This window comes from Ornithodoros turicata, chromosome 3 (genome assembly GCF_037126465.1).
Source record: "Ornithodoros turicata isolate Travis chromosome 3, ASM3712646v1, whole genome shotgun sequence".
NCBI classification, from domain to species: Eukaryota; Metazoa; Arthropoda; class Arachnida; order Ixodida; family Argasidae; genus Ornithodoros; species Ornithodoros turicata.
In genome coordinates, this window is record NC_088203.1 from 34,873,687 (window position 1) to 34,891,045 (window position 17,359).

Genomic DNA, 17,359 nt, shown 5'->3' on the forward strand with positions numbered 1-17,359 from the left:
TCCCATAGAAGTGAACTGAATTCCAAGAAACTAACAGGAACGAGGAACTCGACGACACATGCCTAGAATGCGTTAGGTGCGAATGTCTAGTTCATTCTTAATCTGATGCTATGCAAGTTATATTTAGCATTCCACATGCATTGACTGGATGCCGCCGTTTTCGGGAAACTGAATTGGATTGAATATGATATCCCCTGGCGGCCCACCAATGTAATGGATTTTACTTCCACTTTTATTGACTCCCTCTGGATTGAAAAGGGCATATCACGAAGACGCATAAGAGCAGAACTGATTGCTAGATGAGGATTAACCAGCAGAAGAAGAGCTCGTTGGAACGAACTGCCGCTATTCTATTTTAATTATGTAACGCGAGAAGATGCAATGAAGAACGGGCAATTGTGTGTATATCAACAAGAGTCCGCCATGCAATGTAATTTTTAGGCACCCGCAGCGATTTTCTTGTTATTTGCTTGCGATCGCTGTTTTTACTAGGCCTCACACTAGCACTGTTAAAACGGTCGCTTCTAGTAGAGGTAAAAAATGCATATGCGTTTCTACGTCTAGAGGTAATAGGTACACTCTGTAGCGGATTCTTGCTTATCTTTTGTTTCGCTACAAAGAGATGGCGGATTATGCACTATCTTCATGTGATCACTGTAAGGGGCCGGTTTCAGTAGGGTTCAAATGGGAACCCGTTCGTACAAAATTTCGAAGCGTACACGTGCAAAACCGCATGAGTCCCTAATGTCCGCCATTTGCAAACAAGGCAGGGTGAGGTCAACGTGGCGCCATCAAGAGTGGCTTTAAATATGGCTGCCGGTTTATCTCTCTATTTCCCTCTCTGTCTCGTTGGAGGAGAGAAGGTGGACCATATCACGTAAGGTATGCTCATGCGCACTTCGCCGAAGCTTTTTTGTTCCCGCGGTGGTCACTCGGGAGCACTGTGAGTGGCGTCCGGACATCGCGTGATTTGGGAGCCTGCCATTTTCCCTGGACCGTTGCGTATATAGACCATTTCACTGTTGCAAACAAACGGCGCAAACCGGAAGACATACGGGGAACAAAACCGGTTAACGTACGCTGGCGCTACCTGGCGGCCTGGAGCTGTCAAAAGAGTCTCTGCAAACAACAGCTGTAACCGGAAGACCAACGGGACGCACATCCACCTGTCGCGCGTTGGCGCACCCTGGCGTCGCGAAACGAGCGCTATAAGAGCTTCCGGCGGCTGCCCTTTGGGAAGTCATCGGAAAGCCGTTGCCAGCGTGGTCGAATTGATCATCGCGCTGGACTGGCAATCGAGAGATGGGTGGTTCAAATCCCGCTGTTGTCTGGCTTTTTCGATGATTGCCATTTTTCAACAGTTCTGCTCCCAGGCAGCTTGAGGCTTCTGTTGTGTTTGTCTACAGTCAAACCTCGCTTTACGAACACCCTTCGTTTCTCAGAAAATCGTTCGTAAATCGAGGTATTCGTAAATCGAGGTCCGAGGTGTGCAGTGCACAAATACCTCACAAAACCACGGGAAATTGATTTGAATAAGTTTTATTTTTGCAAATACTGCGTCATTGTACTTTGCACCATACTTTATGCAGGGTCTATCCTGTTTAGATGACAGAAGTCTGACACTTGACTCATCCACCCGGTCCTCAAAGTACCGTATCGCGCGTAGATGAGACTGTTTCCAACGGCAAATATCACGCTTGTCACCGGCTGTCAGGACTGAACGCCTTCTCTTGGAACGGCAAGATGTTTCCATCTTGGAGACCTGGTCCAAACTCACAACCCTTCGGCTGTAAACGCTCGAATTATTCTTTCAGGAAATGGTGAATCATGTTTGTGGAACTTAGTGGCGTTGGGACATTGTATGTTTGACCTTGGCAGCATGTACTGAGGAACTTTCATTATCCTCCGATCAATTGGCCTGTCCTTTGTACGTTCATAACGCCCGTTCGTATATCGAGGTCAGAATGGCTTGGCTACTTTGGGTCCGTTCCCTAATAATCCGTTCATAGTTCGGATATTGAGGGTTCGTAAAACGAGGTCAAAATACACAGAAAAAGTTTGGTTCCCTGTGGAGCCGTTCGTAAGTTGAGGAAATTCGTATATCGAGGGTTCATAAAACGAGGTCCGACTGTATTTCTATTTTCCAGCCTCAGAACAATTACTTTTCATCACGCGTCCCAGAAATGTCACCTTTATTGACTTGATTCTCATATGGGTAAATATTTACTTCCGTACGAAAAAAAAGAAAGTACCAGGTCTTGAAAACTTCACTTAAACCAGAATTACCAGCCTTTTTACATTTGCGAATAATGCATTGTATACGAATATCTAGGATTCTCCACATTACCGAAACCTGCCCTCAATCACTCACGAGAGTGATAATCAGTCACCAGGGGTCAGCACAGAGTGTCAGTGTTCTGTTTAGTTTTTAGTGTTCAGGTGTTGAAAAGAAAAGAAATTTCATGGCTACGGAACTGGTAGGGACCATCGCTGTCCGTGCTGCGGCAATGACCCTCCTAAATGACACCGGTAGAAACCCCGCTCGCGAAGATCGCCCATCCGCGTTCATGGTTCCCAATTGGCAGCCAGAATTGGCCAAACTAACCCAGAGAGTAAAGCACCCAACGTTTCTCTACCTTCACTCGTCATTCAGAAGTTTTGGGAGATCTGAGTTGAAACAAATTGATTGCTGAAGGAGAACAGGATGAAAAGATCGGATGTCTTGCTGCTTGAAAAATGAATTTTTTATGCATCTTGACGATTCATTCATGTGGCGTTAAAATCGGCTCTCTAAAATTACAAGCTATAATGACTTCCAACGTCCTACGACAATACGCTTTCTGGCCTGGTACAAGACGTCATGTTGCAGGAAAAAAGTGCATTCGCTATTCCACTAACAAAGTTGACGAAAGTGGTTTGCGCTAACCACGGTTTATATCAGGGCGACTTCATATGAGCTGAAACAAAAGGAAATTTGGTATAGTCCTCGTGCCACTTTGTGCATTGGATGTCCCGTGTCCATCCCACCGATTCTTCTCCAACCAAGTAACGTCACAAAATCTAGCAGGCTACACACTGCACTGCACTTTCTGTTGTGATTTAACACACCATGTCATGATATCATAAGAATAACTTTAGTGTAGCTTGAGAGTGTTGAAAGTGATATCCCTTCCCTTCCCTCCCATGGGATGCCCTCGCCGTTGTCTTCTTTCCCACCTCACCACACATCATACGTCAGCCCCTCACCGTCACCTTGTCTGACGTTAGCTCAACTACCTTTTGGGGAATCATGCCTCACCGCAGTTTTCTTATTGAAAATTTTCCTCTCATCACCTCACAACAAGCTTCTTTTGCAAAATCATTCCTCGTCTCACCTCCGAGTGTTAAAATTTTCCTCACTTCACACGACCTCGACGTTGTTTTGCGAAGTCATTCCTCACCTCAATGTGCATCTTCTTTTTGGAAAATTTTCTTCACCTCATCGCGATCTACTTTTCGGGAATCATTCCTCCCCTCACGTCAATACGCGTTAGGTGAGGTTGAGGAAGAACTCACACTTATCTGCCCTCGAGAGGATGCTCACCTCTGGGTGGGACACTTTTACCCGGTCGCAGGCAAAGACCTGAAAAGTCCCTGCTCCGTAAAAAATGAATGTCACAAGTAGCTCTAATATCGGAGTGAGCGGCAGGCCCCTGTTATCGGTGCTCTCTTGGAAGGACAATGTAACCTATAGCTGTCGTAAGGTCTGTTTCCTAAAGCGGTACGGAGCGCTGTACGCCTCGACTCGGTTCTCGTGGTCAGCTACCCACCGCCCTGGAACACTCCGCGTGCAGTACACAACACCGAAGACGAGGACACACCCGCAAGAAGCAAATTAAAACGCAGATATTCTCTCGGTTGTCGAACCCGCCATCTTGAAATGCTTCTCAAGTCGCGTTCAAGGTAGCCCCAGCCTCTACTTGAAATTTGAAGGATCTTCATGAAGTCCACTTCATTGCGAGTCAGCGTTCCAAGTGGAGGAGGATCTCTGAAACGCGCTGGCGGCCGTAGAATGTCCTAGTCAAGCCACATTATGAATTCAGGAGCCCGATGCTGAACTTTTCGTTATATGGATGCTCCGCCCATATATATCGTTCGTTATTGTTTCCTTTGATGACATACGTAAAGTTCGTTACGCTACTCAATACCGATAGTTACCTTAACCGTAGCGCCTCCCATCGCCAAGAGCGTAGCAGCAAACGTGGCGAATGACCGCACTTGTTTAATTCCCTAGCCGACCAAAATGGAAGCGGCGGTAGCTCCAGCTTCGAAAAGGCTTAAGGGCAGCGATGACGTATTGCTCGATCAGACTTGATAAAGACCGCTTGAAGCAGAGAGCAAGAAGAACTCAGTGTCATATTTGTGGTTGTTTTCGCTGTTATACTGTATCTAGGAAGATGAATACTACCTAGTGCCGGTATTTGCATTTGGTGTCTTTCAGTGTGTCGTGAATTCCATTTCAGCTGACGTGTGCAGATGGGACTACGTTGCGTGTGCTGTGAGTGATCTTGTGTGATACAGCAGAAGTAGAGTCCCTAGATAAGGTTATCTTATACTTATGGTTCGAGGATGATCAACGTTAACCGAACTTCGGCGAAGGTTCATCACCGGCGCAACTTCCGTGTGCTTCGCAAACTTCCAAAGGTGAACCCGCACCCACGAACTCCCTTTCCAATGACTGCGTACTGTGGCGTAATAGGACACAAGGAAGCAATGGACGGCCCTGTGATATTGACAGATGCATAACTGTGCATTCCGTAATGTAAAATCCGCCGGGAGCAAGGTACGGACATCGATAACCACATACTGCATGCGTACTGCGTGTCGTCTGCGTTGTACTCGCATTTTGTGTAACATAATATTCGGCTTTCAATGCAATCATGAACACAACGACAGCAGGGTCGCCTTTTTTTATACGTTTGAATGCATGGTGTAATAGCTGTATTGAATTATCTTTCGGGAATAAATTTCGTCTGCTCTTCAATCTCGCCTCTTCTCTTGTATGCCGTCTGCTTAATGTAGCCCTACCCTCGCAAATGGAAAATCGGATCAGAGTGCGAAAAACAAGCAAAGAGCAATATGACATACTTGTTACCTATATGCAAAACAACCCTGAAGTTCATCAGAACAAACTTACACCAAAATTCACACAACTTGACAGGGACTATCATTGGAAAACAATAACTGCCACCTTGAATGCAGCTGGACCTGAAAAAACTATTGACAAGTGCAAGAAGGTAGGTGTATCGCCTGTGATATGAGCATGTTGTAGTTGTTGAATGCCTTCAAAAGAGAGTTACTTTACTAGGTGTGGGCAGACTGGAAGAGCAGTGTAAAAGAGAAGGCATCGGGACATAGACGAGAAAGGCAGAAGACAGGGGGAGGTGAACAGGCGTCACCACAGTTGATGCCTCTTGAAAACAGAGTGGCTGCACTGTTGGGTGCGCATGTCATCCATGGCGACCCTCTTGTTGGGGAAAGTGACGTAAGCAAGATCTATTTTACTGGATGTGGCAAGTGGCTTTGTATTTCTAACTGAATACGAAATGTAACACAATCTCCCCTTTAAACTGAAGGGACTCTGTGATACATCAGTCGAGTCACAGGCTGTCCCCAACAGAGCTGAAGATATCGGTTTTGAGGCACACACGCAACCATCAGAAAGTTTTGAAGGCATCCAGGATGTACAACATGATGACACTGCACAAGAAGCCGGTGTTGCACACCACCAGCAGCGGACCTCCCTCCCTGTGATGCAGATGAGATTACCGCGAGGTAGGTATGCTGCTTTGTGTGTGTGTGGGGGGGGGGGGGGGGGTCCTCATGCATACTTCAGTGCACTGAAAACTTACAGGGTGGTAAAACAAGGTCTTTTTTTTTCTCACACATGTAACAGAACACTAAAACGTCTCGTGCTCCAGAGCGATCTATAAATTGCAGGAAAGCACTTTGACTTATGAGTGGTGGGCGTGCTGGTGGTGGTGGTGGGCGGGGTGGGCGGGGTATGTTGAACGCTGATAAAAAAAAGGAAAGGATATGTATCAGACTGAAACCTATGTGGGTTTTTACATTTGCAGTAAAGTGTTCTGCTAGTGGTGACGTTACAAAACACACAGCAAAAGTACAGTTATGTTATTTTTATCAGTATTGTGAAGGTAAGCTACATAGCATAAACATATAGAATCGAGAAGCTGCTCTGACATATTTCTCTGTTACCATTTGTAGCCAATGTAGCAAGTTTGATGATTAATCAAGTTTGATTCATCTTGCAGTTCGACGCCGTGCTAGACATCCGCCGCCGCCAGCCCGTGATGAGTTGACTGCACTAGTGGCAGCAATTCACCAGGAACAAGGTGAAACTGTAAACGTTATGTGGCAGATGGCAAGGGCCCTCACAGATATCTCAAACAGCCTCTTTATAATTGTCTCTGCATTCCTTCGGCAAGATGAGAACATGGACATGCAATAAAGGTGAGCACTCCATAGCTATCACTTTTGCAGTGAAGTATTTTATAGCATATTTAAAGTACCAATGATGCCAAGCACATTGCCCATACTTGGTTAAAGTTGTCTATTTTTCTTTTTTAATGAGAGTGGCATTTTGTTTGGACAATTATTGGAGACGCTGTTCAACCAAATGTAGAAGAATTGATTGCCTTATCATTGCACCATTTGCTCTAGGATCCGTTCTGGCCACTTGGGGATGCCTGCTAGGTGCCCTGTAGAGTTCTGAGGAGTCTTCCTCTGTTGTTAATGATAATACGTCAGGATCTGGGAGGCTGTACAGTTTGCAGATATTGTGTAGCACAGCACACGCATATATAATATTCGCTGCTGCCGTTGGGTTACTCGGAGGCGGAGAAGGCACCGAAATCTTGATTTTAAGACACCAAAACATCTTTCAATTGTGCTTCTTGCTAGTGCATGCACTCTGTTGTACAGGTCGACCCATTCTGCTTCCAGTTCTGGTTCATCACCCAGGATTGGTGTCAAAATCCAAGGTTCCAGAGGATAACCACTGTCCCCTGAAATACAAGCAGCATGACGTGTATTAGCATGTGTACATGTGCAGTCTTTTCCACCTAATATGTCAGAAAGGACTATTAAAAAAAACTTTTCCAAGGCTTATGGAGTCAGCGGCATGTAAGTTTGTGGGACTTTTTCCAGCACATACAAATGTTCTAGACAACTTTTAGTTGCTAGAAACTAATTTTTCTTATTTAACTCTGAGCCTAGTTAGCCTAGTCAAAGCATTGTTTTATGTCAGAATCTGAAAGGGCAATAACAATCTGTGCCCCTTAAAGAAATGATTTATGTAGCTTTATTCTCCTCCTTTTCTTGGCACTATATGGCGTCGCTCGTGGTCGCATATGTCTCCTTATGTAAAGCCACGAATTATTATTATTATTATTCCTGTCGTTCCAAGTGTTCATACCTCGAAACGTTCATAAGCGAAATGCTTCGCAAAGATACATGCCATTGATCCTATAATTTTGGGGCAACTAGATTTGTCCATGTAATTTTGTCACACTTTAGGTGAACTCCCTGCACACAACCAATATCATGTACATCCCATAGATAAACTTTTGTCCATGTCTTTTGCAGATATCTGTACATACTTTGCATTCACAAATTTATGTCACCTGCAATATTTCAAGTAGTATAGCACACTCAGTAATAAAGTTAATATTTCATGTGTATAAAGGCAACAAACTGCATTCTTACCGCCATTGTTAAAGCAAACTGCCCTTGTTGGAGTTGTTAAACTTATAAGATCAAGTAGGTACAGGCCAGCTGGAGGAGGAACTCTCTTGAGCTGTTCTGTTCGTGTCTTCTCTGTTTTTTCCACGTGCTATCGCTTCTTCGCTATGGAGTCATTAAACTTAACAAGCCATCCACCTTCACCAAGGGACACGTGTCCCCCTGGAGTAGATCGTGAAGTGTAGATTTGCGCCAGATGAAAGAGTCATATGTGGAACCAGGGTACCTAGCATTGACAATGGTTATGAAAAGGTCTGCATCACACACCTACGAGCAGATAAAGAAACACCATGTTTTAACATATGATCAGTGTTCATTACCAGTTACAACTAATTGATATTTATTATTGCTATTTTCATGCAATAAGCTGTTTATCTTTTTTCTCACCATCTGCACATTCAGGGAGTGGTACCCCTTACGGTTGACATACACCGCTTCCCTATATGTTGGTGCAGACGGTGCAATGATTGCAATATGTGTGCAGTCAATGGCCCCGATACAGCCTGGCATTCCACTCATTGCGGCAAACCTCTTTTTTATGTGTACCAGCTCCTCTTCTGTCCGGGGAAAGGCGCAGTATCCTTGTAGTAGCTTTGCAGCTATGGGCTTGCTGACAGCTGATATGCACCGGCTGACTGCAGACTGATAAATGGCAACAGCCATATCCTGAGCAATGCTCCGCTGGTAGATACCAGTGGCGTAAAACCGGAGGGCAGCAAGCACCTAAGTAGCATGAAATATCCATCAGAATTCTTATCTATAATGCATGTTTTGTATTTGCTGTTGGTTGGGGAAAATGTGGTTGGGAGGGTGGAGGTTTCATGTTTCTGTGGTCTGGTCTTTCGTGTGCAGAAGGCAAAGAGGGGTGAACCCCAGGTTTTCCCACATTGTTGCTTCATTATCTGTGTAGTGTTACACCATATATACCGTGTGTGTGTGTGCAGAGGGGGCGATTTCCTTTGCTCCCCAACTTCCCTCAACTGCAGTATTTTCGTGTATTGACCACGTGCCGTTAACCAGCATTAGCACTGCAAGCAAAGCAATAACGCAAAGTGCCAATTACCTTGGTCTCGACGGTGAATGCTGTTCGCCGTGACGTTCGAGGTCTGAGGACGTCCCTGAGCTCTTCGCAGAGTGCATATGGTCCCTCTTTGGGAAGTCTGAAAAGTACGCGGAACCGCTGCTCGCTATAACAAAATGCATCCTCGTGCGAGCGAAACACCAGCTGCTTCCCCAAACTACGCACAGCAACAACAGCAGCTAGCACGCTGCACACGTGAGCCATGATTCTGGTTCTCCGCGTTTCAAACTTCACGGTGCGATAAAGTATACCGATCGTTACGCCCATACCGAAAGCTATCTCTAACCCGCCGCAGTGGGCGGGGTTTGATGCTATAGTTTGATGACGAGAAGCGCGGGAGCTTCAAATAATAACGATAACGAACGGTATGTTCAGTTCAACATCGGGCCCTAGGGGTAAGTTTACAACCTTGTAAACTTACCATTATAAGCTCTTATAAGCCTATAAGCAGCAGGCTATCTGGACGTCGTCCCCAAGACAGAAAAGAACAGAGAGAGAGAGAGAGAGAAGAAAATATTGCGACCGAACAATTATGTGCAAGGGTCATTGTATTTCACTTTGTTATAGGTCCCATCAAAGTAGCAAGCCTGAAACCATACAGTGCCAATAAAAATTATCGTCCTTTTTCTTCCTACTACTTCGATTTCCTCTTCCCAAGCTGAAACGATGAGTAACGACAGCAGCACTTTTTTTTTTAAATTCACTCCTGCAGCAGCCTCGAACGGGGCTGCAATATGTTCAAATAAATAAATAAACACAGTGTGTAAACGGGAGATGATTTATTTAAATCGTCCTAAGGGCATTGTTATAATCGTTTGTGGGGATTTATGTGATCAGCAGAGCATTAAAATGCTAGCAAGCTGGTACATCGATGTGGATGGTATCATTTCCTTCAGCTTGAGGATCGAGATGGTAAGGACAGAGGGATGCAAGCCTGTCTACTTGTGCTTTGTGCCTCTGTCCCTGTACCGCCTCCTCAAGCTCAGGGAAATGATGCCGTCCAGAGATGTACGCATTTTTCTCGTATCCCAGCCGTTTGGAAACACAGCTTTCCGTTGCTGGGTCACGTGCAGTTTTCCAGTGCGTACCGTCCTATGTATTCATCACCGTCTATATTACCTATTGTTAATTGCGGTCGTTTCGACTCTGTGTGCGGCCCTCCATGACTGAGGTCAATGCGGCCCGCGACTTGATTTGGCTTTCAGGCCCTCGCCCTATACTCTACACTGTAGGAGTTCGAGGAATCTGCTAAGGACCAGGTGTGTCCACATGGGAGACCATGCGAGATGAATCCGCGTTCAACTCCGGGCAGTCAGCTTCCGAAAATTATCACTTTATCACGGATAACCGGATATCGGAAAGCCCTGAGTCCTACTAAAAAATATGAAACTGCAGTCACAACACAGTTTGATCCATCGGCAAATTTAGTCGTAATCAGGGTTGTTAAGTAACTTAGTAAAAGTATCTGAGCACGTGTACTTACTTTTTGTGTATCTTGAGGAAATATCAGATACATTTTCAAGCACGCACTTCTAACTGCAACTTAATTACTTTTCGCAGTAACTTGTATCTGTCTTTTTGAGTATTTTTTAGTAAAAACGACGAAACACCGACGCCGAGCAGGAGGTGGCGCGAAGGGTGCGCCGACCCTAGGGATCCTCCATGCGCGTGAGAAGCTGCAGCCAGGTTCCCCAAACTCACCTCGGAAAAGCGTGCAACGAAGAAGGCCGCCACTAGATACCCCACTGTTGCCGTTCCGGACCACTTCAGCGCGCTAAGTTTAGCGGCAAAATGTTTTTGTTGTTTCTGCGAATGAATCTAGTCTTTATATGTCCAAATAAAACGCGTATAACAACTTTCTGTGTCGTGTTTCACTTTTTGAGCGATCGGAAGGATCTAGTGCACGGCTGCGTGCATCACATAACGTACCTGTCGTACCAGGCGCCGCAGGCGCAGTCGTCCATTTCTCCTTCGGTGACTTGGCCTGGCTTGGATTGTGCTTCAACTGGATCTTTAGCGCGCTACAATCAAACTCAAGCCAACGTCTGGTAACAATGGGGTATCTAAGGGCGGCCTCCGGCATTGCACGCATCGGGATAGGAACTAATACATGGGAAAATGGCGACCTTGGGAGACCTGGCTGCAGCAATCCGTCGAGGCTCCCTAGCCGACACCAGTCACGAACTCCACTCCTCCTCGCACTTACTGGAAGTGCTCACGTCCTCGCACTCGCACGTGACATTCCTTGTTCCTCGCCACTCTCTTGGCGGCCTTGGCTGTAGCGAAGAGAATGGCCGAATTTGAAGGCGTCGACGCCACCTCATGCGAGGACGCCGTCTGTGAGGCTGTAACTACGAGCAGCCCGAGCAAAGTTGCCTCCGTTCTGTCAGAGGTACCGTGGCCACAATATCGAGAGCACTTTAAAAGTCCTCGGAACGAAGGAGAACGGGAATCTTGAGCTGAAATGTCTCCGCTGTGAGCCGAAAACCGGGTTTCTAAGCGCCTCACCTGTCTCGGTTACCCCCAGTTTAGGCGTTCCTTTCAATGTTTTGCCTGCAATTACGTATGATTACCCAAGAAGAGATGTATCTGTGGCTCTAGAGTGACACCTATTATGAGCCAAAGGCGAAAGGTATAGTCTGCGTACAGAATTGCAAAAAGTAACTCCATCCATATTAGGATACTTTTCCGAGGTACACTCTAAATCGTTTCACGCCTTTAAAGGTGTAAAATAGGTGTATTAACAAAGATCACACCCCTTTCACACCCTACAACTTTGTTTTGGAAGTTCCTGAGGGTGTAACGTCAGTGTACTCCACCCTCAGGTGAAATATGGTGATAGTGTGTCGCCTGGGTATAGAAAGGGAGTATGTTTGTTTTCGTTCACATGAACAAAAGTAAATATATACAACAACAGGGAACAGGAAGTTACATTACAACAGTGCATGGCCTGGATTTACAACAAGTCTACCATCTGGTAATGCATGCGGATTTAGAAGGTATGTTGAGATAGTGCTTAAATTTCTTAAAACACTTTGCTCCTCATTGCAAGACAGAACAAATACATGATAGTGCTCATCATACTCAACAGTAGTTAATGTTTGTATGAGAAAAATGGTATCAGAGCTCATAACATGTATGCCTGCAATCTCAATAAACACGGGTAAGTCCTACTCTGAAGATTCTTTGGCAACAACAGTCAACAGCAAATGTGTTATCATTATCAACTGCACTTTTCACATAGACTATAGATTCTGCTTGAATCTCCTTGGAACCATCAGTAGATGTGGCATTTCTGATGAAGGGCTGCGACCACACATACATTTGAAAAAAAAAAATGATGTCTTCTCGCTAATGAAAGGGTTATGTTCTTAAAATGTCGAGTTTTTCTAGCAACACCTTTAAAATGCCGGTGTTTCCCTCCAAAACGCGTACAACTATACAGATAGGAAAGGACCAAACATCATGATGAGTCGCGGATAATGAACAACGTAATGCATTTTACAGTGGTTAGATATTTGTGGGTACAACACTGCAAAGCCTTGAAGAAACGAATAAATGCAGCGTTCGAAGTAATGAACATGCATATGGGGGAGGTGCCTGCTCATGAGAAGGTCTACAGTTTCACGAAAAGCTATATACAGCTGCCATGCTTCATTGCCATGCACAGCTGCCACGCCATACATGATTGTCTGTATGTCGGCTGTGCATGTTTACACACATATTTAATCACCTTGATGTGCACACATATATGGACCTCAATGTGATTATAGGCAATATGCTGGTAATTGTGAATACACAGTTACCAGCTTATTTCCACAAACCCAGCAGTTTTATTCGGCGTTGCACCCTTTACACCCCCATTGTCATGAGGGTGTTAAAATACACCTTAAAAGGTGTGCGCCATGAACATTTTGATTTACACCCTTTAAGGTGTAAAACGATTTAGAGTGTAGTTGTAACTGTATCTCAGTATTTTTTTCCTGTCAGTAATTCTAACTGTAACTTAATTACTTTTGAAGCTGAGTATCTGTAACTGTAACTTAGTTACTTTTAAAAAGTAACGTTAACAACCCTGGTCGCAATCACGGTGGGGACGGGGGACCTCTTGCGAAAGTGTAGCTGCTGCATCGCAGCAGCTCAATGGGTCGCTTCTGACATGCATCTAAGAACACAGGTGGGAGAGCTAGGATCTTGCTGTAGGGATCGATAGGAAAGAAAGGAAGAAAGGCAGGGTGTGTCGCTAAACATTTAGGGACTGTTTGGGGAGGGTAGGGGGAGGTCTGAATAATTCACTGCCCGGAACCTTAACTTTAGGTATGCGCAAGGAGTTCAATTGAAGGCTTCCATACACTGCGATTTGGAAGGTCTAGCAAGGACTAGGAAAGTCCACAAAATTTAGGAACTACTATATGAAACACAATTCCATGTAGAGCTTTGCGTCAACCAGTGCGCGCCTACTTTGGGTACGGTAAACTATTTGACCAGAACGTGGGTTACTGTAACTGAAATATTGTTGCAGTATAATTCATGACGGTGATATGCCAACCTATCATATTCAACAATCATTCATCCCAGCATCGTAATGAAGGTGCAACAAATTCTACTTTTGAGGACTCTGACACTCCAATTGAATGATGGTAGTTGAGGAGGGTTCTGGCACGTCACAAAGAGATAATACATGGCTTGCGCAAAAGCTACGTGAAGCTACTAAATTTGACGACATGGGATTATACGGAACACCGTGGTTGGTTGACATTCAAAACGTTTCTGTTGATGTTTCATAAGCTTCGTCGCATTTCTCCGGGTCGTAGTTGATGAACTTCTTATCTCCGCATAATAAGGTGTACACATACTCGCAGCACGAAGGCACTTGTGGAGAACCCTTCACCAGCAGGAAACATGCGTTACCTGAAAATAATTTCCTACTATATATAAAAGATTCGCAATAAATGACAGCGAAATGCAAGGCAAAACGCAATGAAATCCAAGCTTACGACATGCTGCTTGCCAAATGACATGCTAGAATATGCATGACACTGCTATCGCAGCTCGGTCAATAATTAATTAAGTACAAGGGTCGTTTAAGGTTGACCGAGACTGGCATACCGGCAAATACAATGTATAACTCGGGAAGCATCAAACTATATATATATATATATATATATCAGATTTTAAAGCATTCACCGCGCGCATCTAGACACCGCTGCCATTGCTATGACAATTCTTTGATGCCTTGGGCATAGAAAGAATTGTTGCTGCAGAGCTGCTGCAGCCACTGCAGGACATCTCTCTGGATGGCTCTATCTGCGTGAAACGTCTTTCCTCCAAGGCGCTCTCTAAGGAGTCCAAACAAATGGTAATGGCTTAGGCTAAATATCGTCTGTAAGAGGCATGAGGGAACCTCCCAGCGCATTTCGGCCAGAGGTTTGCTACCGTCGAATTAGCCGTGTGAGGTCATGAAGGGGAATGACCCATCTGGACAATACACCAGGTCTTTTCTTGCAAATTGCGTTTCGCACGGTACCCTTTATCGACATGGAGTAGTACTGGGCATTAATCGTGACCCTTAAAGAAATCGTGGCCCGTTGCTCCCGTTACCCCGGACGACGTCCTACACGTCGCAGAAGGCAGTTCCCATGTGCTTCCTAGCAGACGGCTGTATCTGGCTTTTCTTTGGCGGCGGGAAAGCCTTATTTCGCCACTCCATGCTGTTTCTTTTTGTCTCTGGGGTGAAATGATGCATCCGAGTTTCATCCAGTGTTGTAGCCGCTGCGAAAACGAAGTAACGTAATGCCACTACTCGCTACTCCATAAAAAAGTAGCGCAATGCTAACGTCACTACGAATTTTAAAAGGTAACGCTCCCGCTGCCGTTACCCAGTAAAAGTAACGTAAATAACGTAAATGTCGCTACCTTGCTGCTACCGTAACTTCCTCTAGGCATTACCTTATCTTATGCCTCTTGTTGACGAATGTGTCTAAACTCGGTGTAATATTTATGTTTCTTCACATATAGATTGCATGTAGCATAAAGTATATCCCATTATATTAAGCCAATATGTACTATTCCACTTCGAGCTTCACATTGGGATGATGCGCATTTTATTATATATTTTAATGTACGTAGCGATGTGCATCTGCATTTCACCACTTTTAGTCAGGTTGTTTCGAATTTTTATACAATAACAGGATTTTGCTTGGGACATACGCGAATTCCAACCTCAAACTTTTCCGTCTGCTTACTGTAGACGGATTGAACAGTTTTTCCTGGGGTCAAGTGGTGCAACTGCCATGAAAAACGGCCGCTCACCGAGTCGTCAGTAAATAGCTAGCAGGCGGTAACAAAGATCAACCGAGTGGCATAACGTTTGCTCATGCTTTTGCCAGGGCCAACATCCCTAACAAAAATAGACAACCTTCTGAGTGCTGTTGGCATACCTGTACCATGGCTTAGGTCTCATTGGAATTTGGAATCAATGTTCTTGCCTACCCCCTGCTTCCATTCTTCCAGCCACACGAGGGCTTCTCTTACAAAGCGTTTGATCGTATACGAAAAACTACGTTTCCCTACGCTTTTCCTGGGACTATGAGTTCCTCAGGAAGACTGCACCCGTGTGAGATTACCTAGTTATTGAAGTATTAGCAGAACAAAAAATGATCATGTAATTTTTCCCTAGACATGTCTAAGGCTTCTAAATAAGTCAACAAAAGGGGCCGGTTGGTGCATAACTGAAGCAACGTAGCGATGGTGAGGCAAAAAGAAAGACAGACAAAACACGGTGAACGTCGACATGTCAAACATGTCAAACGCTGTAAACAATCAATTGCTCCACTGTCACCAAGCAAGTGTGCAAAGAGAATTAGTGAACATGTTGGCGTACAGTGACGCCCGAATGATATTAATCATAATATTATTTCTTCATTTTGTGTGGCTCATGTACTGCTCGCGACACGGTTGTCTGAAATCGCCTGTCAGTAGTTCTGCTCCCCATATTGCATTCGTTGCCATCGAACATTTCGTTTTGAATAATGTATTTACAGGTAGACTATGTGGTGCTTGTGTTTCTTACTCGAAATTAATCATCTTGCAACTCCTCAAGGATTGAGGTGGATAAACCACGGGGTACTGATTTCAGACAACCGTGTCGAAAGCAGTGCCTAGAGTGCAACGTATTTAACGTGAGGAAATAACTTGTTGGGCAACCTGGGTAACCGAAGCTAATTCTACCTTGCCAGAAATCATTTACATGCGGCACGAACACTTTAAAGCAAAACCAGTGGTACGCTTGGAGTGAATGACTATATAGCGATATCTCGTTGGGTTTCAGATATATTTTCGTATTCGTGTTCCAAAATACACGGGGCATTGTTTATCTGTTCCGAATAATAGTTTCAAAACACAGTTTGCAGTTTGCTATTAACACGTTCACAATTTTACGTTTTACAACGCATTGTATAACGTAAACTGCCTCCGTATTTGTAGCCCACATTATTTAGTATGTTATACACACCTGCTTGTGTTTCGCTTACATACCTACCTGCCTGATGAATAAAAAAGATATACATTGAATAACACGAATTATATTCCTATTGAGGAAGATCCTCTGGGTTCGTAGTCCTCCACATTATAAAAAATAGTGGTCGCCGGAGAAAGACCCCGGCACTACCCGTATTTGTAGTGGAAATACCTCTTCGGTTAGCAATTTAAATTTCAGTGGAATCGCTGCTCCGCTACTGAAAAAAACTAGCGAATACGGTGGCGGCGCTTTTCGTAGCGGCGCTATGTACAACACTGGGTTCATCGCATGTGATGATAGATTACAAAAATTCGTCCCTTTCGTACTGAAAGCGGTTGAACCGCTGCTTAGAAACACCCATGCGTACCCCTTCTGGTCACAACTGAGCTGCCGGGAAACCCATCTTGTACACACTATACGGAACAGTAAGCGCTCGTGAATGATTGTCTCCACACTGCCGACACTAATATTACGCTATACGAAGAAATTGGAGCTGTAAGGAAAAGGGACATCGCGAACACACCTGCACGAACTCGTTGTAGTGGAGCAGCCGTTCCCGTGTACGTGTGTTCGTTATGTCCCTTGTCCTTGCAGCTCCAATTTCTTCGTATAGCTACGTACCAACAGGCCCACTTAATCACTAATCAATATTACGCTGGGCTGCAATATCCCGAACTGTTATACGCCGGTTCTCGAGGATGACTTGCTCAATGACTGCGATGTTCACTGGCGTGACGGCAGTCGGACGAACATGTCCATGTGGTTCAGTTATCACCATATCCCGTCCTTCCGCAAACTGTCTGCACCATGCGTGCACTCTTCCCCTTGACAGCGTTTGTTCCCCCTACTGTGCCTGCAGTATTTGCAAAATCTCAGCTGGTTTGTCGTTTTCCTTCATTGTCAACTTTATAATGCATCGCTGTCCCAAAAGAGACTGCTCGCCGCCATTATAGTGTCCG

The 17,359-nt window shown here is 44.9% G+C and overlaps 1 protein-coding gene across 1 annotated transcript; it reads right to left on the minus strand.

Annotated features, from left to right (window-relative positions):
• Nucleotides 1–7,028: 7,028 nt before the first annotated feature.
• Nucleotides 7,029–9,085, minus strand: LOC135389286 (putative nuclease HARBI1). The gene is made up of 4 exons (XM_064619349.1): nt 8,864–9,085; nt 8,188–8,523; nt 7,945–8,067; nt 7,029–7,064 (listed from the first exon to the last, which is right to left on the minus strand). Exons 1-4 carry the CDS (start codon nt 9,083–9,085, stop codon nt 7,029–7,031), a joined length of 717 nt encoding a protein of 238 aa, XP_064475419.1.
• Nucleotides 9,086–17,359: the final 8,274 nt, after the last annotated feature.